We start from the raw sequence: 27528 nt of genomic DNA, 5'->3' as shown, positions 1-27528 counted from the left end.
CTTAATTAGTCATAGGAGATATTCCTACACGAAGAATGATGAGCAAAGAAACTTCGCTGTGAAAGAAGTAGACAAGAAGTAGTGTAATCCAGAACCATTCCTCTTGTTTCACTCTCGCATTTTTATCTCTATCAGCTGCTGTAAGGAACCCTAGCATATAACTTAATTAACCTTAAATTGTTCAATACCAAAAAGATGTCTTTTACCATGCATGCACTTAATCTCAGTTCAATCGAACTCATTTCCTGTAGCTGGAAGATAAATTAGCATGTAGAAGTGAAGATAAATTTTTATTAGCTGGATAAAACGTGCGTGGCGATTGAAAAGTGCATTTTAGATTCTAATTCTCAATGCATTATTGAGATTAAGCATCTTTTTATCTCCTGAGCTACTGTTTTTGGCCACATATCTCCTGAAGTGTTTAGCTTCAGTACTATCTCTCATTCTCCATAATTGTCGTATTGTATTCTTTCCATATCTATATATGAAATCCTGACTAGACCTACTTTTTTCTCACTACTTGCAAAGCAACCATAAGCTACAGTACCATACACCCTCCTCTTTATAACTTACTGTTTTCCTTCTCTGAATATATCACTCACGTACTGTTCTCACTGAAGTTTGAGATTAGAGTACTTCATCTAATTCATCCTATAGGCTACAACGTAATCCTTTCTATATTAGCAATACGGAGGTCTTGACGCACTTCGAAGAGACTATATTGCTGCATTGGAGAATGAACGGCAAGAAGGGCAGCATGGAGATTAACATTCCTTGTGCTACCACGAAGGTCATGAAACAGCATGATATCGAAGCGAATGGTAACCAGAAATCAGGGAAGAAGGGAGAAGGAGGAGAAAACTTCTCCTTTAGAGCTTGGATGTGGAGAGTCTGGGAATTTACCAAAGAAGATAGCAACCGAGTCAAGTTTGCATTCAAAGTTGGCCTGGCCGTGCTTCTTGTTTCTCTGCTTATACTATTTCGAGCACCTTATGAGGTTTTCGGCACCAGTATCATTTGGTCTATCCTCACTGTTGCCATCATGTTCGAGTACACAGTTGGTATGTTACACCTGCTATGGCACCAATTATGTATCGATTAGTTTTGAGATTACTTGTTAGCACATAATACTAAAGGAGTACGTACTCTTATGTAATATTTGTGATGTTGGGAAACTGTAGGTGCAACATTTAACAGAGGATTCAACAGAGCTCTTGGGAGTTTGCTTGCAGGAGTCCTGGCCATATGTGTTGCTCAAGTAGCACTGAGATCTGGCCGCGTTGCTGAACCTATCATCATTGGGATAAGCATATTCATCGTCGGTACGTAATGCAAACTTAAATTTTCTAAATGGAAGTTTTCACTTGTATGAAAATGTAACTTCAGACTGTAACGATCTCAAAACACCATACAAATAAAATGATTACATATTGGTTAGATTAATATAACATGGTCTTTAAGAGTGTTGCCAAACTGAAGTTTCGCATACAGTAGGTGAAAACATGAGTACTTTCTTCTCTAACTCAAAGGCTTCATGCAGGAGCCCTAACATCGTTCATGAAACTGTGGCCATCACTTGTGCCTTATGAGTATGGATTCCGAGTCATACTTTTCACGTATTGTTTGATAGTAGTATCTGGGTATCGGATGTCAATGGGAAATCCGATGAGGACGGCCATGGATCGACTCTACTCCATAGCCATCGGAGGGTTTGTAGCAGTCTTCGTGAACGTACTTGTCTGTCCTATATGGGCTGGTGAGCAGTTACATAAGGAGCTGGTGAACAACTTCAACTCAGTGGCTGACTCACTTGAAGGTAACCTAATCAAATTTCACATATATTGTCACTTGTAAACCATGAACAAAATAATATGGTAATCCCATCCCATGCAAATATAGTCTGCAAGTTACTCCGAAATACTTGCTCTTGGGAAATACATGTAAGAGATCATATCTGGATCAATCCTATATCATGATCAGCTAACGTAGTCAGAAAATGTGATCTCTCTACCATTATTGCTTAAATATACACATGTTGATGTCATTTGGTGCACGATGATGAAATACGTTGTTAAGTAGTACCTATATGTTAATTACTTGTGTCACTACTCACATGAACCAATATTACTAATTATACTTCTTAATCATCTTGTAACTTTCAGAATGTGTTAGAAAGTATCTAGAAGATGATGGGACAGAGCACCCTGAATTTTCTAAAACTGTCATGGATGAGTTTCCAGACGAACCGGCTTATAGGAAATGCCGAAGCACATTGAACTCATCTGCAAAGCTCGAGTCACTGGTAATTATCTCTGATTTCTTCCAGACTTTGAAATATGATTAAAACCTAAGAAGGTTAAATAGTCCTAAAAAGATCGATAGTCCTGCTGAACGATTTGCTGCATATCTAAAAATTTAAGGCTGTCTCTGCAAAATGGGAGCCACCGCATGGAAGGTTCAGACAATTCTTCTATCCTTGGTCAGAATATGTTAAAGTTGCAGCAGTTCTAAGATATTGTGCTTATGAGGTTATGGCCCTCCATGGAGTTTTGCACTCTGAAATTCAGGTATATATTCTCGTTCCATGTGTGTTCATATGCAATGCAAATTTTCATTATCAAGCTTCTATCATGTACTTTTTGAAGCCTTTGTTTCAGATTTAAGAGGAATCAGAACCTTAAAAAGCAAAAATGTTTCAGGTATCCAGAAACAAAGTCTCAAACAAGAAGAAAAACATAAATTTATTTCCGTCGGTAAAAGAGGAATTATTAGAAAGAATTAACTGGTTTTCGAATCGAATGAATGCATATTATACGATGCTTTTGTTCTCTGTAGCTAGTTGGAGTCCAACAAGTGCTAAAAGACATTCATGATCGTATTCTTTTGTTCATTAGTGTATGTGAAGTTACGAACTAGTTCAAACTATTTCCGATCTATGACATAAATTTATCGTCCGATGACATAGTGCTCAGCCGAATATTCAAACCAAAACGGAACTATATTTCTTCTTAATTAGAGTTATTTCATGTTCGTCCACTATTAGCATATCTTCCTACATAATGATTATATGAAATCTTATGCTAATTGCGCTTTTTTTTAGGCACCTTACAATCTTCGGATCACATTCCAGTCGGAGATCAAAGAAGCTTCAAGCCAAGCAGCACAACTGGTAAGGAGTCTCGGCCAAGACATAAGCAACATGAAGAAAAGCACAGTGACATCTCTGCTCAAAAAAGTTCACAGCTCCACCGAGAAACTCCAGCGCGCCATTGACATACACTCTTATCTCTTGACCTCAAGTTTTGACCCCCCGGACAGCAACAGCTCCAAGCCACTTCCCAAGCTCACTCAGACCTTGTCAAGCACTTTCTCGGACCTCACAAACCAATTACAGGCAGTTCAGCTTAGTAGCAGTACTAGTCTGGAAAAGAACGAAAGCACACAGCAGCAGACCGCAGAGCCGTATCATGAGTTGATGAGGAAGCAGTCGAGAAGGCTTCACTATTCATGGCCACCGGGTCAGGTTGATGCTTTTGAGGATGATGGTTCTGCGGGTTCGGACTTTATGCCTAGGATGAAGGCATTGGAGAGCACTGCAGCATTGTCACTGGCTACCTTCACTTCCTTGCTTATTGAGTTCGTTGCGAGGCTTGATCACTTGGTTGAAGCAGTGGATGAGCTTTCTAAATTGGCCAAGTTCTAATACAAGAGGGAATATGTACTGTAAAAGTTGTCCGCTACCTATACAAATGGGGAGGATATCTGGGAATAAATTGTGAAGGAAATAGGGATGAAATACGTGGAAGGGAAAATTTCAGACAAAAGTACTGTTAAAATTGTATATCATGTTGCAACAGATGTTTCAGTTTGAATCCTTTATGGGGTGAAGGTCGTTCAATACTCATAAACTGGAAATTACTCGGGGGATAACTAATTCCCTGTTGTCTAACTTATTTATTTTACTTCGAGAGAAATCATAAACTGGAAATGACTAGGTTTGTCAATCCTTCAAAACTATTTTGAAGAAAGAATTCGGAAATTTCCTAGTTATTTGGTAAAGATGTTAACACTAAACTGGAGAGTGGAGAGTTTAATTGTTTACAATAGGCAAACAAGAAACAAACAATTAGTGAACAACCATTGACATATCCATCTGTGAGATGGTTGGGTTCCCATCCTTTGCTAGAGAAACAATTGAAGTATGCCAGACTGATCTGAAAATATTTGCTATGATACAAAGTATTTGACTCATTAAATATCTTGTAACATTGATAAAGGTTCTAATTTAGAGATCAGCATCCCAAAAGAAACAATACACCAGGACCCATGATCTCACTGAAAGATCAACTCTAATGAATACTAATCATATTTGGGGTAACAAATTCATAAGATTAAGTAAAATAAAAATCCAAGTCGAAGAATATATTAAACAGAGATGATGAAAATATATGATCTCAACAAAGGCTTTATTTATTGCACCAAGATGTCCGACAAACTGACCGACCTTACAGGTGGTAAAGACCTGTATACACAACATGACTGCCGGACATTTTATAAATATTTACATGAAAGAACACCAAAGACCAGACTCTAAATGCTAACTATGCCCCTAACCTTGATATACCACCAATCAGTTACGCTAAGGTCTTTTAGGCACTTAGAGGGTTCCCTCCATTAGAACCAATGAATGAGAACTTCTATTGCTATATATCAAACCCAGTAATTGACTAAACATATGCTAAGAAGCAAAGGACACAAGACAGATTGACCTGAGAGAAACTCTGCCAATTACTGAGACCAAACCAAATAACACAGTTGAGAAATAGGCCTTACATCCAGTTCTTGGGGATATAAGATTTCATTGACAGTGATGGATCACTTCCCTTGATGTTCGTATTGGTGCTATCTGGGCCACCTGCAAGCAGTGCCATCAGACTTCCCCCATGGACACGGCCTTCTGGAACAATGACAGGTTGCCCATCGGAGTTACCACTGTGCTTCAGGTCAGAGCAGCTTCTGCTTACTGTAGTAGCTACACTCCCAACGGTCATGGCATCATCAACATTCATATCATCAACTTCGTTCACATGCCCAAGTTTAGGTTCCTGAACTATAGGCCCCAGGGTAACACCTCCATGGACCCTCTTGTCCTGAACCAGACCACTATGGAGTGCACAAAGACCTGTCTTCCCCCTTGCAAATGAGTTGCAAGGACCAGCAGCTTGGCGACCATAAACAGATCCAGGATGGCCCCAAGAACATCTTTTTCCTCCACCATGGGCCTTGCAGAAGTCAGTGCTGCCTTGTGCACTTTTGCCACACCCTTCAAACTTGCACCTTTTTCCTCCACCATGTCGGACACAGTAATCAGTCCGTCCCCTAGCACTCTTTGTACACTCAGACATAGCACATCGCTTTCCACCCCCATGTGCCACACAGAAGTTGGTACCGCCATGAACACTCTTTGTACAATGCCCACCACCTTGGAATGCACACCTCTTCCCTCCACCATGGCCCTTGCAAAAGGGTGTGCTCCCTTCAGCTCCCTTGGTGCAACCTGGAGCAGTGCATCGCTTGCCTCCGCCATGTGCCTTGCAGAACATGGTGCTCCCTTGTGCCCCTTTTGTGCACCCTATAGCTTGGCATCTGCGACCGCCTCCATGTGAGATGCAAAGGCCTGAGAGTCCCTCGGCACTTTTTGTGCAGTTTTCTCTTTGACATCTCTTGCCACCACCATGACGGATGCACAAACCTGATTTGCCTCTGGCAGCTCTGGTGCAACCATCATGACTACACCTCCGACCACCACCATGGGCAATACAAAAATCTGTGCGCCCTTCAGCACTCTTGGTGCACCCCAGGAATTCACATCGCCGGCCACCTCCATGGGCTTTACAGTACACTGTGCGGCCTTCAGCACCCTTGTGGCAGCCAGCTCTCTGACATCTCCTGCCACCACCATGAGATATGCAACGGCCAGAGGCACCTCTGGCACCCTTTCCACATCCCTCAACCTGGCAAGTCTTTGAATTGGAGCTGCGATGCTGCGGCTGCAGTCTGTGAGTGATCCCAGAAGTACATGCTGAGCTAGTTGGTGTGGTCAATATGCTAGAGGAGATGTCCGGAACGGTAGGGATGGAATCAAGCTTCTTTGGAACTGGTTTGAAAAGGAAGTGAACCGCCGGATTTAGGGAAGTCTGGAATGGCTTCACGGCGATCCTTGGCTTCCAGAGGCATGAAGTTGATACTTCATCTGCATTTTGGGCCCCACCGCAAACCACTTGTGGAATCTCCATGCCTGAATGAACAGAAGTAGAACTTCGATTCACAGAAGTGATTCCAGATTCACAGAGGACTGTGGAGAGACTTAACTCTAAGTCCACCTTAGGCTGGAGGTCTAGTGCAGTCAGGTTAGAATGAGCAGGTTTCTTCAGGCTAACCTTCTCATTTCCCAAATGTAGCGAAAAGTCCAGTTCAAGATCCATTGAGGACTCCTCATCTGTTTCTTTGGCTGATGACATTGTAGTGCAAACAGTTGCTGAACTCCCCTTGCTGTCTGAAGAACTAGGTGAACGGCGAAGACCTAGAGAAAGTGAAGAGCCGGCATGTTGGTTCAAGGTTCCATCAATCACACTCCACTTCCGTTTGGTTCCTTTTGGGCCTGGCATGTAACTTGAAGAACCAGGGGAATTGAGACGCAAGGTGGTATCTGTGCAAAAGTCACCTCCAGCTCCGTGAATTGGCATCGCATTGCCCAATATCTTGAAAACATCTGAGGAGTAATTAGCAGCAAAACCCAGGTTCTGCGGCCTATTGTCCATTAAGTAACACAGCTACTGGAATACTATTATACACAAGCTAATCAAATTGCAAAAACTTCTGAGCTAAACAAATTAATCTACAAGTTAGGGTTAGATGTCTCTGAAAAAGTACATCCCACCCCCACTAACAAATCCTGATGTGTCGCGCCTATCCATTTTAAAGGAGCTTTAAACCAGCTGTTCAGTAATCAGCTGCGCATGTATCCCAGAAAACGAGGTTCCCTTGCAAAATCCTTATGGAAATCAAGCATCCTGCTTCAGAAAATTGAAATGTTAGACAAAAAGAATTATCATATAACAACAGCTATAATACTGCCAACAAAGAAAATACATTTATTGCTAGGAAATATCATAATTATTTCTCAAATGACAATTCAGTAGTCGAAAAGATCATATAGGGTTTAAAAAGAAATGCCAAAGAACAATTTCTAGCAAACAGCAGGAAAAAAAAAAAGATTCCCCAGCGTATGAAGTTCCAGGGATTTGAACTTTAAAACACTCCCTTTTGCAAATACAAAAGCAAACAATTCACTTCAGAAAACAACTTGAAAAAAACAGTGTGAACCGAGTAAATTGTGGTATGGACATAAACGTGATTTAGAGATCCAAAAGAAATCATGAAAGTTCAAACACATGATATCAGTAACCGAACAACCTGACCAAAATCAAAAGAAAAAAATAGCAGATATGGTCAAATGAAAAACAGAAACACAATCTCATATTCAACTCAATTATTACACAAATCTAATAACAACCCCAAATACAAAACAGTAGTTCACCACAATAAATCAAAAGAAAGAAAACTAGCAGATATAGTCGAACAGAAACAGCACACAATCTCAAAACACAACTCAATTATCAGACAAATCTAACCACAACAGAACACTTGAAAAGTTGAACATATAGAAACACTTAAAAACAAATCCCAACACAAAACATTATGCAATACTCACAAACAAATTTAGACCAAGGAAACTCAAAACCACTCAGATGCGAAAAAACAACCTTAAAAAGCAAAAACAAACCCATAAAAACAACACAACATAAGCTAAGCTGGTGCTCTGTTTCAGCTTCGAAACAAACTCATAGTTCACAACGCTCTTTCAAATCTGCGAAATTTCCAGCTCACTCTAAGCCAAACAAAAAAACAGCTGCTCAATCCCAATCCCGAAAAAGACTCAACTCTTTCGATAAAACAATCAATCCCAAACAAAAAAGCAGACCTCTTTCCGAACAAACCGAGCTAAACTAAGCGTCAACGACAACAACAGAGACAAAGCCAAACCAACAGAACTCGGCAATTGACACCAGGAAAGGGCTCCGAAATTACCTCCGGATTTCGATTGGGTTTCGGCGGTGAGAGCTAGGGTTTTGGGAGGCGCCGGCTAGAGAGAGAGAGAGAGAGAGAGGATGAGAAAAGAGAAGAAGAGGAGAGAGCGATGCGGAAATGACGAAGCAAAGAAGAGGGGGGTGCGCGTGTTAATAAGAACTGAAACCCTTTGGGGGAGCGCACGTGGAATAACAGAGGGGTTTGGGTGGGTTGGAGCTTTAACCAGGGTTAAGTCTCTGACACACTCACACACACAAATCAATGGTTCCCATTCTTTCCCACGTTAATTTCCCATTTATTTTTCTTCCTTTTTGCACCAAATTTTTCTATTTACGTCGTCAGAATTGATGATTATTTTCCATTTATGTCGTAACCAGCAATATATTCTCCCATTTATGTTCATCCAACAAATTTCACGACCTTCCATTCGTTGGTTTCATCTCTTTTATTTTTGAGATATTATAATACCACTTTTAAAGTACAATGTGAATGAAATTAAAGAGTAAGATTACTTTTCGTACGAGAAAGTTGAGAGCGCTTAAATTCGGCCGAAAATACAATATATGCAATAAATTCATTATGTGTGATATTTGTGTGTTTTGGCTTTATTAATATTTTAATTCACTAAGGATAACGTCTATCATGCAAACAAACTACACATGAAGGAGGTATCTAAGAGAGAATGACAAGGTTAGAGGTGTTGAGTAATGCCCCCGTTTACGGGACAAGTTTGTTACGTGCAATTTCAGCATTCTTTGGGATTATTAGTTACTCATGCGTTGATCATTATAAGTATCATGCAAAAGAGATGCATGTGAAGTGAAAATTGAAAGAAGAACAATGAGGTCACTGATTATGAGTAATGTTTCCCTGTCCAAGACAAGCTTGTCACATACAATGTTGGCATTGACTTTATAAGTTATTGGAGGCATTAATAATAACGTGTCGTACAAATTAGTTGTATGTAAATAAAAGATCGGGGAGAGAATAGTAAGGTATTCAAATTAAACATTAGGAGTTATGGTGCTTGTCCACAAATAGATGATAAGGTTGTTATGTAATGTCGGTTTTCTTTGACTTTATTAACCACTTAGAACATTGATCATAACGCATATAATGCAAATAAATCGCATGTAAACTAATGATTCAAGACAAAATGAGAAAATCAATTCTCTACACATCTCAAAAAATGCTCCCATGTCCACACCAAATCCATTACATACAATGTCGACATTGCTTGTTGTTATGCAAGTAACTCGTATTTGAAGTGAAAATTCGGGAAATTACGACAAAAGCTCAAACTCAATCCTAAAAGTCCGAACAAGTCCATTATGTCATTTACGTGCAATATCGTTATTTTTATATAGCTGTATTAGTCTCTCAAACAACTAATGAAGTACACGTTTTGTGTAGTTTATTGATTTGTAAAGTGAAAATCAGAAAAAAAAAAATGACGAAAGTCCAATCTCTAGAGACTAAAAATACTGATGCAGTCTCAAAATATGAGATGATATATTCAAAACACATAAACTGAAAAAATAATAATAACAGTAAGTACTACCACCACCAGATTAGAGATGATTACTATTTAGTATTTACAAGAATTAATCCACTCCCAAGGAAATTAACCATGGTTAGGTTTGAATCCTAAAGATAACCCGGAGGGGTTGGTCAGATGTGGTTTATATAAGCCGCCGCACGAAGCCAAAAGGACCTTCGCGACCTCCAATGCACCCCCTCCCTCCTCGCGTGGCGGTACGACATCGAACCCCCGGTTCTGCTTCCCGCCACGTCAGCCCCGTCCCATGACGTCATTATTATTATTGTTATTTCTTTTCTGCGGCAGCGGCTCGTAACCGCTCTTTGGGCTACCTCTAAATCCGGGGTGGGCCCCACGCGCTTGATGATAAGACTTGGTTGAGGAAAACCGTGGACGGGATTCGAGGTTTTCTGCACAGTAGTACAGTTTCAGATGGTCGCGGCGGTTACTTCGGGGAGAGGAACTCTTTCTTTCGGCTTACGCGCCTTGGAGCGCGTGCGTGGCGACGTCGTTTTCGGGGCAAAAGTGGGGAAACTCCCCACGTAACGGAAATTCCAAAAGGGGGTTGATATTTTACCCGAAAACGGGGAGGGCCTGGGAAAAAGAGTGGCTGAGGTGGCTGCCGGTGGAAAAAGAGCATCGCCCCACTTCTTACCTTTTTTTTATTTGAGTGTAGTCTTAGTCAGATTTTTAACCGTGTTCTAAAGAGGGTAAGAATTGATTCCGTAACGCTATTTTCCCATGGACTTGTTGTAAGAATCACAAGTTGAGCTTTGTACCCCCCGTCTGAGAGGATAGGTGGTCCGGGAAAGTGCTGCAAGATCGAAGCACCGCATCAACCAACCTTTTATGTCTTTTATAATTAGTATCGAGAGGTGGCCGATTGATTGGCAGGTCGAGCTCACCATCTTCTTAGTTTTCTGGAGAATTTTCTATGAAAACCAAGGACCAGAGTTTTAAATAAATGGTTGGCTGAATGGTTTACGGTTCAATTGCTAAGTTTCACAGTGTCTATGTCATCAAACCATTCATTCAAAACAATCTTTATTATAAGGTTCTCATTAGAAACCTTTTAATAAAAAAAAACTAATGGAAATGTCTTTAACTTTAGCTAAAACCTATATGTGCCGAGTTAGTATATACCAATGTTACCGAATAAACTACAAGAGGAAATTTTTTGGACATATACGAGTCACATGCTCTCTCAATATATGACACGATCTAGAAACAAATAAAATAACATCAGGGTCATTGTACATGGACTACTTAAAATAACATCAGATGAACTAAGAAGAGAAATAACACGTCGTCCAAGGTTAGCATTAGTGCTTAAAATCAGAGTGTTACGTCGTCATTGGTATTCGATCCTACAGCTTCAAAATGCATATTTTTTAGGTGCATCAATTAGTGGACGGGTCTAGGTGCTTTGTGGCAACGAAGAATATGCTTTACTCGGATTCGGACCTCAACTAACTATGTAAACTCATAAATTTTAACTGCGTGCATAAATGGTCCCACGAGATCTTCTTAGCTTCAACACTGGCTCTCATGATTCGTTATTGCTATATACAGCGAAGGTTAAAGGACACAAATCATTTTGATTAATCTATATGCTGTTCAAAGCTTTTAGTATGCATAAATATTTTGGAACATCTTCGTGATATTAATTTCACTACATGTTCGGTTCACATCTACTGTAGTGTGTATTCTAACGTATTTTAGTTCGATACGTTACGTATATTGTGGTAATGAATACTGATCGATGTGTATTGTACCGAATCAATCCTAACTTTTCAATCAATTCACATAACAACTTCATTTCAGTTTGTGCACGATTGTTACTTGTTAGATAATTGAATTACTGCACATGGACTTGATTTCTTTTCTTTTGGATTGTGAGTAGTCGCTTGATCTCTCCAAATTGGCCGTATAAAAAGAGTTTCTATTGAATTGAATCGTATAAAAAGGCTGAACTATTTAGGAACGAAGAAATTAGAGACCCCAACCTGAAAATTGGAGTGTGATTCAAGCAAAGCGTTTCAAACACAAAATCAAAGAAGAGTTACAAAGTTAGAATTATATATAAACATACATAACCAGAAGAAAGTTCGACTTCGACCATAGAAATGAAAAAGAAACGAACTAAAAGAAGGTGGGACTGTGGGAGCATTTGACAGACAGAAGAGCACAAGAAAGAGAGCCCAGGAGCGTACGGAGTGAAGTGGGAAAGAAATGCTGTGATGAAAAAAGCAGGGTGGGAGAGGCATGCAAGAGATCAGTGGGGCTTGTCTGCCTCCACAATCATCCCTTTTGTGACTTTTGATTCTCCGTGAAAGGTTCTAACTATTAAGCTGCACTGATGGGCTAGGGTTTGCCACGTCCTTTTGTTTTCTGCAACTCTGAGCTCTTAGCTAGACGTGTACTCATTGTCCATCTTTACTTAAAATTCGACGTTCCATCGCAATTTAAATCTCTAATATGTTGTTTAACCTCGATGTTAAGTGCAACGTAGATCTCTAATATGTTGGTTAACCTCTATGTTGAATGCATTGAGAGTCGTTAGTAGCCAACCGAAATGACATATCGAAAGCTAAACAAACTGACTTACAATAATAGAACAACTAAACATACATATAATTCAAACAGCGATCTTAAAACTATGCAAATATACCATAGATTACAAACAACAAAAGAATCGGTTACTATATCAATCCACCACAGAGGTCCTAGGCAACAGCTTGCACAAGGAAATATGTCGAAAACGACTGGGAATAAAAGTATTTATAGCCTCTGGGTGCAAGTTAGTGCTAATTAGAGCAATGGCAAAAGTGATGTTAGCATTAGGGTTTGATCAGGTGGCAACTAGTTAAGATCAGAAAATTCCTTTGCTACTAGTTCAACCTGGGAAAGTATCACAAGCAATGGTCTAAATATCGGTTATCAACATCGTATCGATTTTGTAAAATAAGGATATAACATGGATATATCGAGATATATCGAATTATATCAGATTTATCGTTTTTGCTAATTTTTAATTAAATTTAATATATTTATAAACATATACATCAAAATATACCAAGTAAACTCGAGAAATTAAAACTTATAGAAATAAATGTACTAAATAAACTTCATAAAAAATATTTGATTGTTTTGACAATTAAAATATATAAATAGTATTAATTAATAAAAATAGAAGTGATAATTCATCATAAATTATATCGTCATCGAATGCTATTGACGAAACTTTCATTTTCTTTAAATTATTTTTTCAAAACGACGTGGTTTTAATTTTTTTTTTAAAAAATGAACTGATATATCGGGTCAAACTCGGTTTGATCCGATATATCATCATTTGACTTGATTTTTCGGGTTGACCGATATAATCGACCGATAAGCAACTTATCATATCGTTTTCTTAATATCGGAGATATATTAGAGATATATCGAGGATATAACGGGATATTTAGAACATTGATCACATACATAAAACTTGATAATCTACGGTTAGATGAACGTGCTCGCCAGTCCAACTGAGAGCAAGCTTTTCCCAAAAGCATGTCGACCAGGATGACAGCTTTAAATTTGACCCATCTATGGTTGCTCTATAATTTTGATACTCATATTCCAAATGATTCAAAACCAATCCTTCATTGTATTATTATAGTAGAGAATACTACAAGTCAAAAGATGAAAAGAAGTAATATGCATAGAACATGCATTGTGATTAGATATCTCGATTGAGGGAATTTCAGTCCCAATTCAAGACATCTTCAATCCTATTTCCTACTTTAGTGCAAGCAAACAAGTATATGTTCTAGTTCTTGTGCCAAAACAATTGATAAGTACGTCGTCAAATCTAAAATAAACTGTCTCCCAACAAGAAAGTTGAATGTTTTATTTTTTCTCTACATACGTTTTATATGTCTATATCTTCGCACAATATTAAAATTGTGAATAAAAAACTGAGAGAAGTAAATTAGATTGATAAATCAACTGAGTTTATGTTAATTTTGCCTTGTGTTGCATCTTCATGTGTCGCGATGGAACCAAACAAATTCCAAAATCACACTTATTCCAAAAACCCTAAGATTAGACATGACTAACTCTTAATTAACAAGGGATGACAACGGAGGACACAGGCACCAAAATGAAAGGAGGATCCCAAGCATAAGAGACTGATACTGTAGCAAAGCCGGGCAAGGGATCTCCCCTGTTGATAATGCACTTGTCACCATGCTTCAACAGTTTCTTCGCATCAACCGGATGCGACGACTGAAACCCTTGGCAGCTAACAGCTATCAGTGACTGATCGGGTGCACTGGCAGTTGTTTTTCACAACCACGTTCCATTCTGGCTTGCCGGCAACCTCCTTTCCACTCCGGGTGGTGCCGATCTCAATGTTCCCCAATTCACATTTATCACAAAACCCTAAACCAAAATGAATCATTCTGTCAAAATCATATAGTAGTTCAAAATATACGTAAACATATGCTCTTTTCAATGACATTTTATTCATGTACGTACGTTGATTACATGATCAGCTTATTGTGAAAGTTATGCTGCACCGTTCGCTATGTATACAATAATTACGTAATTTTGAATACAATTATGTTGCTCGGGCAAAATATGAACATGAACAAATGCACAGTCGAATGTTTACCTTTGGTCCTTTGCTAATGAGACTGAAGAGGATAATCAAAGTAAGCGACTTAGCAATGGTGGCCATTCTTTAACCTAGTTGAATCGTTGGCGGAACTGGTAGTTGAATCGTTAACGTAATTATGGGGTATTAATTTACCTGAAACATGCACAATGTAAATATGTTTAATGGATTCTAACCAGAAACTATCCTATTAAGTCGATAATTAAGATAATCAGGTCATTAAGATAATTAATCGCTTTGAAGATCCCTTCATTAAGAAATGGATTCTACGAACTTTATATGGCTACTTACAAGAAAAGGACTTATATGGCAACGATTTAATGTTGAAACTTAAGTATATAGATCCGACTATACAAAATAAAGAGGAAATTTAAAAGATTGGCTTTGATGAGTCGATCATATCAATCACATGCCATGACAATCTCAAATATTACGGTAAATTCCGTTTTATCACTGTAAATTTGTTAAATATTTGAATTTTGACAATGAAATGAAGCATTATATGTTTATGTTGCTGATTTACAAATCACAAATCATGAAGAAACCAAAAAACAATCAAACGCTAAGCATCATCTCATCAAGTAGGGCAAGTATGAGGACCATTACATGCAAATTTGCAATCAACAGCCTACGAGTTCGATCATAGCAGTTTTGGTCAAATTTACAAATTCACAGAAATGCACTACTCGTTTCCGATGGATTAGAGAGAATGTGGGAACCTTCTTCCTGGTAATAACTCAACTTACTATTTCTATTACTGTCACAGCAGCAAAGACGAGGAAAAGAACACCTCCGACGTAGGCAATAGTCTGCAAAAGAGATATAAAACAGAGTTCCTTAGAGTCCAAGTTCGTTATTCCAAAGGAATAAGCAGTTTTGGCTCAAAATCAATATTCAATGGTAACACGAGAAAATTCCATTTAACCCATTGGAACTAAAGGTGAACGCACAGTTCGTTCTTTCATCTAAAAAACTATCTACAGTAAATGCATTTATGTTGATCCATTCTTGCTAGTCGACACATACCACATGGTTGAAATTAATCCTTAACTGTACTATGTTTTCTACCAAAAATAGAATAGACAGAAGTCGATAAAAAACGGACAAGTTGGTTCCAACGAACTTTGTAGCCAAGTAGAATGAGAAGAATTCTGAGTTTAGGACATCTGTTTATCACACTCTCCACTTTAGGGTAAGCAATATGGAGTTCTATTGTATTACGCTTGTTCCAAACCAATTCAGAACTTGTCAAAGAAGACAATAATGGTATCATCATTGAACAAAGTGGGTTCTAAGCTTTAAAAAATATAACAAATTGTTTAAATTTGTGTGCCTGCTTTTTAAGAAAATTTACTCATAAGACTGTTGATGAGTGAAATTCAATTGTTACCTTCTCTGATAAAAATGTTCCCAGTATAGAACCTCCCAGCACAGCAAGCTGCACATCAAACATTTTGGGGAAACAGAAAACATTTTAAAATATATTCCAGAGTCCAGAAAATAATAGGAAAATCTTCCAAGTTGATTAGATACAAGTTGAAAACCATGACGATTTTTTTATTTGAATCAAGACTTTTCAGTTTGAACGCAATTTTTTTAGTCATTGTAGTACAGCTTTTTAGATCATATGCATGAAAACAATGAAAGAAACTTGCCAAAGTTGCAGCACCGTGACCAGCTAGTGCTCCTGCAATGACTCCAAGGGGTGAAGACGCAGCAGCAAGTGCTGCATATGTAGCAAAACGCTTGTCTTATTAACTTAAACATAAAGAGTAAGGTATGCATTAAAAGCTGGACTCTATGAATTTGGCTATATATAATCTCAAAGAGGTAAATTAATTAAAATAATCCTGCTCGCGTATCAAAAGAGTGTGATAAACTGTTAAATAGATCAGAAGAAACAAGTAAGAGAATCAACAACACCTCAACCTATTTCAGATAAACTGACTTATGATTTCCTCCTAAAAACAATCTACTCAATTGGGTTTTCAACAACCATTTTAGGATGCAAAATTCTACACTTCCATTGTTCTAAATTCACTCAAGAACATCAGTTTACCATATTGAAAAACAGAAAAGGAAAATACAGGCATCCTCTCTTGAATGATACAGTTGTAAAAAAGAAAAATAATTGAATGAGACTGTCATTCTAAATCCACTACATGTCATTTAAGGCAGAAAACTCAATATGCCAAGTTGCCTACTCAGTTTCTGCTATCAACATTTTATTAGTTTCTATAGCCTAACTGTAAGCAAAATAAATCTAAGTGTGACAAATCCATTACGGGAAGAACCGTCTCCAGCCTTTCAAAATACAGCATGAAGATGATTTCTTAAACTTTAGAGTTGCTTCAAATCCAAGTAGAATCAAGTCTGATAGTATATAATCTTGACCGTTGCTACTCACCTATTGTAGAAAAAAATGATTTGTCTCCCCATTCAGCAACAAAAACTAAAGCGAAAGTGCTAATGACTGTGCTAGCAGCAGCTAGTATTCCAGCACCATTTCCTGTAAATTCTGAAACAGCTATCTCTGCCTGATTCAGAATGCGTGTGATATTTAGAACAACTCTTTCAAGTAAAAAAAAGGAGAAGAAGATAGATTTTATTTTATTCATTTTTTTCAAACAAATCAGTATTGACATATGCATGGCAGGCTGTGTCTCAAAAAAGTATGCAGCGTACCTCCCTCTGTTCATCTTCTGCTTTCAAACCATCACTTGAGGCGGCATCTCGCAAGGTTGAAATCCCAAAATAAACCTGAATATAACCAAGATATGTGGTTATTCCCTTAGAATTCTACTGTTGATAGTTTTTCCACTGCACAAGGAAAAGCAAGCAACGGATTCTCACAACATAAATTAATGATAATTATAATTACCAAGAGTAGAACTGCAGCAATATCATCAATGGGTAAATCAGTCTCGCCAAACCTGTGACAAAGGACCATATACATAAGAAAATGTAAGTATAATGTAGAAATGGATAGATAGGTTCAACTGGTGCTGACAGAGCCTCGGAGACCCAAAATTTTATGATCAATGAGAGTATAAAATGAAAAAAAAAACATAAGCATAAACTTATGTGTATCATTGGATGCCAGAATATATTAACCAAGCATATATATCCCATCTGTTCAACTTGTTTAGGTTATCAGAAAAAGTAATTGCTGCTATGTAGCTGTGGTACAATGTAAAGAAAATTGAACAATATCGGTACATAAATACAAAGTAGAATGTTCAGAAAAAAGTCGTTCAGATAACCAGATGACTCAATTTTAAAAAACTTAATAAAGACAGTAGGTGTCCCTAAGATCCTTAGAGACACGCAAATCTTAAGTACCTGAATGGTAGGATTTCATCAACGTAGTGAAAAGTTCTCCCAAGACCAACAGATATGACTGTCATTGCCCTGTAAGGAAATAATTCTGCTATTTAAATATAAGGTGCAACTGAGAAATGAATAGTATTGGTCTTTCAGGATATGTATATCACTTCTGTAAGTATGTCTAGTTTGTGTGGGTTATAATGGCCTTACGGCCATACAAACTTCATAACCAGAATATATGTTCCCAAAACATGATTGCTACATCGACGAGTATGAGTTATCTTAGTTTTATTGACTTGACAAAACATATGCAGATACTGTTTAGTTATGGGGAGAAAAAGAAATAGAGCATAATACAAGTGATCATGTTCAAGCCTAAAAACATTAGTTTCCTCATGCACAACAAACAGATAACTTACGCAAGTGCACTGAAGGTCCCAGCAAAAACAACAGCAGCAGAATTCCTAGCTGCTAAAAGAGCCTGCCAAGAAAAGAGAAGTCAAGATTACGAGTGGTTATCTATGATGTAATGCTAAAAACCTGATCATATACATGTCAACAAAGAAAATATAAGACACGAGATAATCGTATCATAGATGAGGATTATGTGGAACTAGCTAGCTCACAAGTCAATCATTTTTTATACCAATTTTTCTAGACTGGGAAAAAGAACTTTCATATCAATTGACAAAAAAATAGAGACATAAAGGAGGATGAAACTTCTGATGCGTACATATTTAGTTGGGTTAGGTAGATAAGTGATATTGCAGACAAAGAGTTTCCATTGATAAACAGTTGCCAGTAGTCACAGTAAACAGACTTTGTACTTAGATGAACATAGATAGAGCACATATGCATAATCCACCTGTTCTCTTATTAGTGTAAACTATCTATACAAAATACTATTGGGGTATAAACAGATTCGGACTTACTGCAATAAAGAAGGTCTTGTCCCCTAGTTCTGAGAAAAAAATCAGCAAGAAGGCCTGAAACAGGAAGAAGCAAAATCATATAAATATTTGTCCGAGGAGCATGTTGTTTAATTGTTAGACAGTGCTTATAATTATGTTTATCTTAGAAATTATCATTAACTTAAGGGTTAATGCCCCCAATGACGAGTGATCATACTAATTCCATACTTATTTGTTAACAAGATTTCAACAAAAATGTCAGGTTACAGAAGTGAGAGGGAGATTTTCCTAACTGAAGCAAAACCTGTGCTAATATCGCCAAGGTCCCCCAGAACCGGAACTGACTGCAACACACTAGCAAGATCAGGAAGAGCAAGTGCTGGCTCAGAGCCTTGGAGCGTAAGCAACCCAGACAGCAGTATAGCTTTCCACAAATGAATGGAAACAGGTGCTTTATCTAACGCAACAGAATCATCAATGGCATCAATTGGTTCTCTGATCACCCTGCGGAGCTCCTGTGTTGAAATTAACAATTTTAATTAGTGAATGCAGCATACATTCTGTAATCTCCACTAAAGTATAAGAAACACCAAAAGTTGTCATTTTGTTTATAAATTCCTAAATAAGATTAAGATCATTACAATGCCCTCTAAATTATCAGTAGTTAGGCGACGGAGCCATTCGTCATATTTGTTTGCAAGCCACATACTTGAATACCTGAAACACAAGGAACCCTTCTTTAAGTCTCCATATGATATCCTTATTTCTAACCCCACACTTCAAACTTATCTTCACGATAACAACATACAACTCATGTAACATTCAATCCTTGTCTGCATACATTAGTCAGAACAAAAACTCAGAACTCGAGTATTTTCCAAATCACAAACATATGCAAAGTGACAGTAGTTACTTGACTAACACATCACCCATTTCCTAAAAACTCAACAAAAATGAAATGGGACCTCATCAAAAGTCTCACCTGGGTGAAACAACACTTGGGTTTTGAATCTTTTGATGACAGGACTTCTTAGACCGAAATTTGAAGGACTGCAAATAGCAAGAAGAACACAATGGCTTGCTGGGTGGCTTAGGAAATGGTGAATGTACACCCAACACGCTCTCAGAGAGCGTTAGGCTTCTCATTTTGTCACCCTATCACTCAAAGCTTTGGCCTTTTTGGGTTTGCAGCTCTAAAGCCTGAAACTTTAGCACACCCAGATGGTCAGATAAGCAATAAGAGGAGGGAAGTCCCCATACCTTTTTACCATTTTATCTACTTACTAAAAATTACATCTTTTCCTCTCTACTTTCCCCATATTCAAAACTCACCCCAACACGACTAGTCGTTTTCCTCTTGATCAATATACTTTGCCCTCTTCTTCTCTCTACCGACTCCATTCTGAAGCTTCAAACTCTGAACCCAGTGAGCTCCAGCGATTAGAATATGAACAGGTAAAACGCTGCGTTTCGATTTTGTGCTTTAGCCTCTGTTTTGTTCCTAAAGTTCACACCTTTTCTGATTTTTTGTTGCTTTTATGATGTTGGGCTATGCAAATTGAGGTTCAGAAACTCTAGCTGTAATCTCTTTTTTTCGGTGATTGAATTGAAAATTGAAGTTTGCATTCATACATTGAGATTTAGTCTGATGTGAATATTTGCTTGTAACAGCTTGATTAGAAGAAAGCTAGTCGAAAATGGATACAGATTGAAACTTTCACACAAGGGTTTCTGTACTGGTGCAGCTGCTAAAGTTTCCAGCTTTAATGGTGCCCCACCAAGCAATGTAAACCCTTGTTAATTTTGCCTGATAAATTTTGTACCTCGTTTTTTTAGCTGTCGATTTTCGTTTCATCAGTAACTTGCAGGAACTGTGATATTGTTGCATGGTTGGGGATTTGATGATTTATCAATATGCAGGATCATGTGGGGCAGCAGAAATCTTCAGATAAAGGCGAGCCATATGATGTTGCTATTGTTGGAGGAGGCATGGTTGGGATGGCCCTGGCCTGTTCTTTGGGTAGGTGTTTTTTTGTTGTATGTTAGTAATCTTTGAGTGTTGTATAACTTACTGTGATATATAGGGTGTAAAAGCTGTTCTACTAATGTAGTGTTATATGATGGATATCATCTCACAACTTTGTGAATATGAAGGCCTCTGCGTGATTCTAACTTAAACTAAAAACTTTGAAAATTTTGAAGGCTAGAATTGTGCTTATATTTGAGATTCTAAAGTGCTAATATTTGAGATTTTTAATGTGTAGTTTAACATATAGAGTTTATAGCCTGATGAACTTGTGATTATTTATTTTTGTTGCACAGTTTGGTTGTCGCAAATTTCTGTCCTGACATAGCAATTAATATTATCTGTTTATGGTTTTATTCTTGTGTCCTTTTAGCAAGAATGCCGATGACAAAGCACTTGAAAGTTGCCATCATTGATAGCAATCCTGCATTATCTAGTGGACTCTCAATCAAGAAAGAAGACCCCCCTGATGCAAGGGTCAGTACAGTAACACCTGCAACTATATCCCTCTTCAAAGGTATTTAAATTTCAGTCTGGGTTTTCACTTTTTTTCTGCAAACATCAGTTCTTCATGTTCACCCCCTGGACATCATGTTAATGTCTCAAATTATGTACTATGCAAATCGAGTTAGCTCGTATTCCCCATTTTCCAGGATATTAGCTTCTTGTCTATTTTGATTTAACAATGCCAGATGTTACTTATATCTTAGGTTGAGAGTAAGAAATGGTGCACTAGTTTCAAACTTGCAATAACAACTGGTGTATTACAGATATTGGCGCGTGGAAATATGTGGAGCAGCATCGACATGCATATTTTGATCAAATGCAGGTGATATACTCTCCAGGCTGCAAATTTTTTAGTGTGCTATAGTAATTAAAATATGCTCATTTTGTGCATCGACTGGCTTTATATGCTGAAATCTGATTCAAATGGTCCAATCTTTGTTTACTGAAGGCTTATGATCTCAATCAGTTGTCTGCCAAGTGATTTATGTTTTTCCTGTTCGTTCGCATATATTAGTTATGAAGAATGAAGTATCTATAGACTATAGTTGTACCTACATGATCTTGAACATGCTTGTTACAGTCACAGTGCAAATGCTCAATATGTTATAACAAATTACTAATAGTGATAGAATGATTGATCGAACTAGTACGGAAAAAGTTGATTATTATTGTCAGTACCTCTGTCAGTAACTATTATCGATGTGATAAACTGATAACGGGGAATCGATTGTCGAATAATTTGCACTAGAGCCATTAAAATACTCACACTTTCTGACAAGTAAAATAGTACTACCTTATCCAAATGAATTACCCTAGAGAAAGGAAAATAAAAAAGTACAGTTCTTAATTCTTATTACACAGACCTGTTATTTCTTCGGAAAAATGAAAACTAGTTCTGATAACATATTTAACTCCCATTGGCATGGTAGTTTCAGTTTAATTGATGATGCTTGAAGTTAACTTTACTGAACGTACTTGTTCCTTCATGATTTATTATAGGTTTGGGACTATACTGGCTTAGGATATACAAGATACGATGCAAGAGATGTTCACAAAGAATATCTGGGGTAAGAAGTAGAGAGATTTTAAATTTTTTATTTATCTATACTAGGAGGATACGTGCTGATATTTACTTCGGATCAGGTGTGTAGTGGAAAATAAAGTGCTGCAGAGTTCTCTTTTGTCATGCATGCAGGTATATAACATAATTATATGTTTGAACTTTGAATACATTACTTTATTTTAAGTAAAACACGTAATCATTAGTGTAGTGTCTTGTTCTAATGGTCTTATTGTTTGCCCCCTATTTTTGGTCCTAAGTTCTTTGATTCGGTTATTTTTTTATGACGAAATTAGTTTCCATTATTTTTCTGTATGAAATTTTTTTCATGCAAAACCATCTTCTATTATTGTTCTAAAAGGCTTTGGTGCATTTATTAGTTCTTATATATATTTATTTCCATTTATTGCATTCAAGTATTATTTTTTCCTACAGCTAAGAAGGTTAAAATAACAGGATACAGATTTCCAGAAGACTATCTACCCTTCCAGATTGTCCTCAATGGCTTTAAATCCAAGCATTCTTTCTATGGGGGTGAACAGTTCATCTGGGTTGAATGAGCCAGGAAACTTAGCGAAACTGGATTTAACTGATGGCAATAGTCTATATGCAAAGTTGGTGGTAAGTTAAGTATTTGAAATCTTCCCCATTAACAGTAATCTCTGTTAAGAGAATTTGCATATATCATCCTTATGCTATAGGTTGATATCAAATTGCATATTGCAGGTTGGAGCTGATGGGTCCAAGTCATGTGTTAGGGAGTTAGCAGGATTTAAGACGACTGGATGGAAATACTCACAGAATGCTATCATTTGCACTGTACAGCATAGTGCAGAGAATCATTGTGCATGGCAAAGATTTCTACCTAATGGACCAATTGCACTATTGCCGATTGGTGATAATTTCAGTAACATAGTTTGGACTATGACCCCGCAAGAAGCAGCTGACCGTAAATTAATGGTCGGAGATGATTTTGTGAATGCTGTAAATTATGCTCTTGATTATGGATATGGCCCTCATCCAAAGTTGAGCAACTTCGGAAGTGGAGGCATATTTTCTTGGTTTAAGACAGACACAACTATTTCTGCTAATGAGTGCTTCAAAGTTCCACCAAAAGTGGTGAAGTTGGCATCTGAAAGAATGGTGTTTCCATTGTCTTTGATGCATGCCAATGACTATGCGTCAAAGCATGTGGCTCTAATTGGTGATGCCGCACACACTGTTCATCCTTTGGCTGGGCAAGGCGTTAATCTGGGTTTTGGAGATGCATTTGCTCTTTCGAGAATCATTTCTGAGGGCATTGCTGTTGGAACAAATATCGCTGAGGTGGGTGTTTTTCTGCTTTTTCTTGTGTTGAGATAATAAATCTGCTTTTGGTCGTAGAAAAGTTCATAATAATTGAGGCCACATGCACTTGTATATCTTCCCACATTGTGGATTTCATCTGAACTGGTGAATCGTAGCTGGTTTACCAAGGACACCTGGGCATCTATTCCAGAGTACAACTATTAGATGTGTGAAACAATACTGCAGTATGAAGCCATATATTAAAGGAATCACAAGTTGGGCTGTTAAGTATAACGGTTTATAATTATTAGAACTATGGTGAAGTAGTGCTTTACCATAGCTGCATTTTGTGTTAGTGGTACCTTTATCTGTTTTTTCTCTTATTGATATGCCGCAGGAAATGTCATATTAGTTATAAGTGGATTCCATTTTTTCAACTTGTTTTTCTTTAGTCTGTGTTGTTGGTTGTTTTTGCATACAGAAAAACAGGTTTACATTCATCATCATTATTTCATCAGATTAATTTGATTGAGTGGTTCTAATCTTAAGCAGGTTAATTTGTTGAAGAAATATGAAGCAGAGAGAAAAACGGCTAATGTTACAATGATGGCAATCCTAGATGGTTTCCAAAGGGCTTACTCAGTTGATTTTGGACCTCTAAATGTTTTACGCGCTGCAGCATTCCATGGAGCACAGTACATTCCACCCCTTAAAAGGAGTATAATCTCATATGCATCAGGGGATCAAAGATTGCCAATTTTCTCTTAAGACGGGTGTAAATATTGCGAGGTAAATTTTTTCCTTTAAAATATCCAGCAAAAGAGACAACATACTTGTAGCTAGGATGAAAATAAAGCAAGAGTTCCCATGACATATGTTAATCTAACTTGTGCATGTGTTGTTGCTATTGGGGCATTCTGAATTTTAGAAACTTATGTAAGATAGGCTTGTTTTGATACTAACCTAACTGAACTACTGAAGTAACTCGGTTGTTGACATTCATTCACTTGAGGTGGGATTTTAGGAACTCGAAATCAAGGCTGTTGGGTTCTTTTTAAAGTAAAACAACTTGAAACAAGAACCACAAACAAATTGGTTACCACTCACCAGCATACCAACTCTTTACAGTAACAAGTATAAGCCTTGACAAGTTTGGAGTACAAATGTTCTAAATAAATCCAAACTGTAGAAAGGTTTCTTAGGCAATTTGCATGCTTCGACTAAAAAACATTAGGAGTAATTAGCTTGACTTGCACAGTACTCTTTTTATGGATTGAACCAAATGCGAATGGAATTGAATTGTTTCTTCTTGTTCTTGAACGTGGCCACTGGCTGCTCACTTCGACCTCACGACTAACATGTACTCATTGGGGTCACCCAGCAAAATATTTAGGAATTTTTTTCTTGCTGTTAATCATGACAGTCCAACGTAGAGGACAGAAAGAAAGTGAAGTTCGTTTCACTGAATCGAAGGACATATACCTTCTTTTTGCTGAACTTCATTCGTGGGCTTCATAAATTCAACTATTCAAGGTTACATTTATACGTAGCAGAGACTAGAAACGCATTTTGATTATGTTACAATCCAAACATGAAGTTACTAACAGAAGCACACATCATATAGCGAATGAACCACAGTGATGCGTATAGGACATCGTTGTGTTCGTACTTCTGTTCCTAACTTGATGTGAACTCTATTCGAACGTTTGCGCGAATGGTATCCAGATTGTTTGGGTAGTTATCAACTTATCAATTCTGATGGAGTAGTTTGATGCCCTTCTTAAGTTCTAGTACTAATATCCACAGAAATTTTTGAGCATTCTAAATTGTTTGGTGCCTGCCTAACGATAATGTTTCCAACAAATCTTTTAAGAATAATCTACAGATGCGACGTTCATGACTTAATTCATATCTTAGCCATTGGTTTGGCTCTTCATATCAGCACAATAATGTGATACAACTACTGAAGTAAATTTACCAATACTTTTTTGCAAGACCGCAAGACGCACTTTACCCCGTAGTTTCAAGAGGAAAGGGAAGTTGGAATTCATTGGAAAATGATCATAATCAAATGGGGGAATTAATCGTTCGATTTTAGGAAGCAGCTGAATGAACTCTAATTATATGCACTCATGACATAATTACGGATTTGCCTATAGTTTAGGTAACTATTGTCTTTGTGCAGTTGATGACCTACCCAAAAATGGAGCTACTGTAGCACTACGTGACAATGTTTAGTGGTTTACCATTCCAATCACAATTTGACATGCAAGATTTATTTAGAAAATTTATATTATTTTATCAAAGACTATTTTGAGTTTCTTTCTAAAATCCTACACTCTACACTTTAAACCCTAAACTCTAAATTGTAAACCCGAAATCTTAGTTCAAAATCATCAATACCAATGAATGTCATTTCACATATAATAAAAATATGTTAAATTATTATTTTAGTGTAATAAATTTACGTGTCAAAATATATATGTAAAGAGGATCACTATGCATTGTCACGTGATACTACGGTAGCATATAAAAATTTCTCTTAAAAATGAGACATGATTAGGCTATCACGGACTAATTAGGAGTCACCTCCTAATCAAACCAAAAAGTACAGCATCCGGCGCAATATTTGCAATCTAAAGATAATTGATTTGTAATAATTTTTTCTCTATGTTCAGTATGATCAACAATACTATTTTGCAATTTTGAAGAGTAGAACGCAGGAAATGTACAGAATGAGAGTAAAAATTCAAACTAAAGCAAAACCTACTCATTAAATTGTTGCCTAAAATTAACAAAGAAGAAAAATAAGCATCACAAACGAAGCGACACATTATAACAAACGAAACTTGCATGCGGTATTTATATATTTTTTGTCTCTGAGAAAGACATGTTGCCTAATGACCCAGGAAAATTGACCCATGCATGCACTCGATCTACTCCCACAACAGGAAGAAGAAAGTAGGGCATTATAACCACACCCATTACAATCCCACAACAAACACATACCAACAGACATTATGGACTCATTAGTTAGTAGTTACTCACCAATTCACCTTTCACTCAGACATCGACATTCAAACCACTTTGACCAATTAAACTTATAATTGAACTCCACACCCAACAGAATCTCACGGAGGAGCCCTGTGTGACTTCTGTCATCATTAATCTCTTGATGTCAAATCAAATGTGTAAATGTGTAATGTTTGTTAACTATTAAGATTAAACCAAACAGTTTCACTTGTTCAACAACATCTAAATACATTTCCTCAAACTTTTATTAGTCGTTCCAACCAGTGGCGAATCAAGGATTGGATCATTGAGGGTGCTTGAACTTAACTATAAAAAGATAATGAAGATTCTCGACGGTGCAAAATAATTTTACTAATTGAAATCAAAATCGATATAACTAGTCGGTAAAAATAATGAGGCTTACTCTTCTAATGCATATATACAATTATACAAATAACATAAATTAACCAATCAAATATTCATATAGCACATCGTAATCCAGAATCATTTACAAAAGTATTATATTAGCGGTTTGAAAGGTTAATGATTGACCAATGAAAACTGAATTAAAGATCGTGAGTGATCAGTAAAGCTTTAGAAAGATAAGAAATGAAAATAATTCAGATTTGGACATGTAAACTAGATTTTTTTTTTTAGAAATGTAGATTGAACATTTCTTTGAAACCATGAAGAAATTTTTTTTTGAACGCTTCAGTTTGGACTCAAATTTGTCAGTTTAGTCTAACTGACACCTATAACCATTAAAAAAGAAGTCTCGTATATATTAGAAAAAACAATACGTAAATAGTCAAAATCTAATACAATTTAATAGATTAGCGACGTAATAGCTATTAACTTAGCTAGCATTTTAGAATAAGAGATACTTGGCTGAAGACACGTTATTGAGAAAGAGAAGAGTAAAGTATAGAAGAAAAACAAATGAGTAGAGTCGGTTATTGGGGATACTTTCGCTAAGGAGAATCCCAAAATCAAAAAAATTAAAACCTAATTTTTTTTCCTTGTCTTGACCAATGGGGATACAAG

The 27528-nt window shown here is 37.2% G+C and overlaps 4 protein-coding genes across 4 annotated transcripts; 2 read left to right on the top strand and 2 right to left on the bottom strand.

Moving 5' to 3' along the window:
- Positions 1-539: 539 nt before the first annotated feature.
- On the top strand, positions 540-3871 carry LOC126794949 (aluminum-activated malate transporter 9-like). Its single transcript, XM_050521747.1, has 6 exons — positions 540-1061; positions 1182-1322; positions 1541-1816; positions 2163-2302; positions 2421-2567; positions 3101-3871. Exons 1-6 carry the CDS (start codon positions 737-739, stop codon positions 3701-3703), a joined length of 1632 nt encoding a protein of 543 aa, XP_050377704.1. The 5' UTR covers positions 540-736; the 3' UTR covers positions 3704-3871.
- A 578-nt stretch (positions 3872-4449) lies between these two features.
- On the bottom strand, positions 4450-8290 carry LOC126794515 (uncharacterized). Its single transcript, XM_050521259.1, has 2 exons — positions 8152-8290; positions 4450-7073 (listed from the first exon to the last, which is right to left on the bottom strand). Exon 2 carries the CDS (start codon positions 6819-6821, stop codon positions 4830-4832), a length of 1992 nt encoding a protein of 663 aa, XP_050377216.1. The 5' UTR covers positions 6822-7073; positions 8152-8290; the 3' UTR covers positions 4450-4829.
- Positions 8291-14959: 6669 nt separating this feature from the next.
- On the bottom strand, positions 14960-19784 carry LOC126795000 (protein PAM71, chloroplastic). The gene is made up of 12 exons (XM_050521807.1): positions 19575-19784; positions 19234-19309; positions 18886-19107; positions 18614-18667; positions 18101-18162; positions 17697-17765; positions 17236-17287; positions 17040-17114; positions 16762-16891; positions 16010-16080; positions 15745-15792; positions 14960-15163 (listed from the first exon to the last, which is right to left on the bottom strand). Exons 1-12 carry the CDS (start codon positions 19736-19738, stop codon positions 15092-15094), a joined length of 1095 nt encoding a protein of 364 aa, XP_050377764.1. The 5' UTR covers positions 19739-19784; the 3' UTR covers positions 14960-15091.
- A 156-nt stretch (positions 19785-19940) lies between these two features.
- LOC126794415 (uncharacterized) lies at positions 19941-24414 on the top strand. The gene is made up of 10 exons (XM_050521128.1): positions 19941-20047; positions 20264-20378; positions 20513-20612; positions 20992-21135; positions 21389-21447; positions 22125-22192; positions 22269-22320; positions 22642-22806; positions 22912-23511; positions 24025-24414. The coding sequence occupies exons 1-10, from the start codon at positions 20040-20042 to the stop codon at positions 24238-24240; spliced, it is 1527 nt and encodes a 508-aa protein (XP_050377085.1). The 5' UTR covers positions 19941-20039; the 3' UTR covers positions 24241-24414.
- Positions 24415-27528: the final 3114 nt, after the last annotated feature.

The sequence above is a fragment of the Argentina anserina genome, chromosome 5 (assembly GCF_933775445.1).
Source record: "Argentina anserina chromosome 5, drPotAnse1.1, whole genome shotgun sequence".
Classification (NCBI taxonomy): Eukaryota; Viridiplantae; Streptophyta; class Magnoliopsida; order Rosales; family Rosaceae; genus Argentina; species Argentina anserina.
Note: the sequence above shows the minus strand (reverse complement) of the source record. Positions and strands in the feature narration are given on the sequence as shown.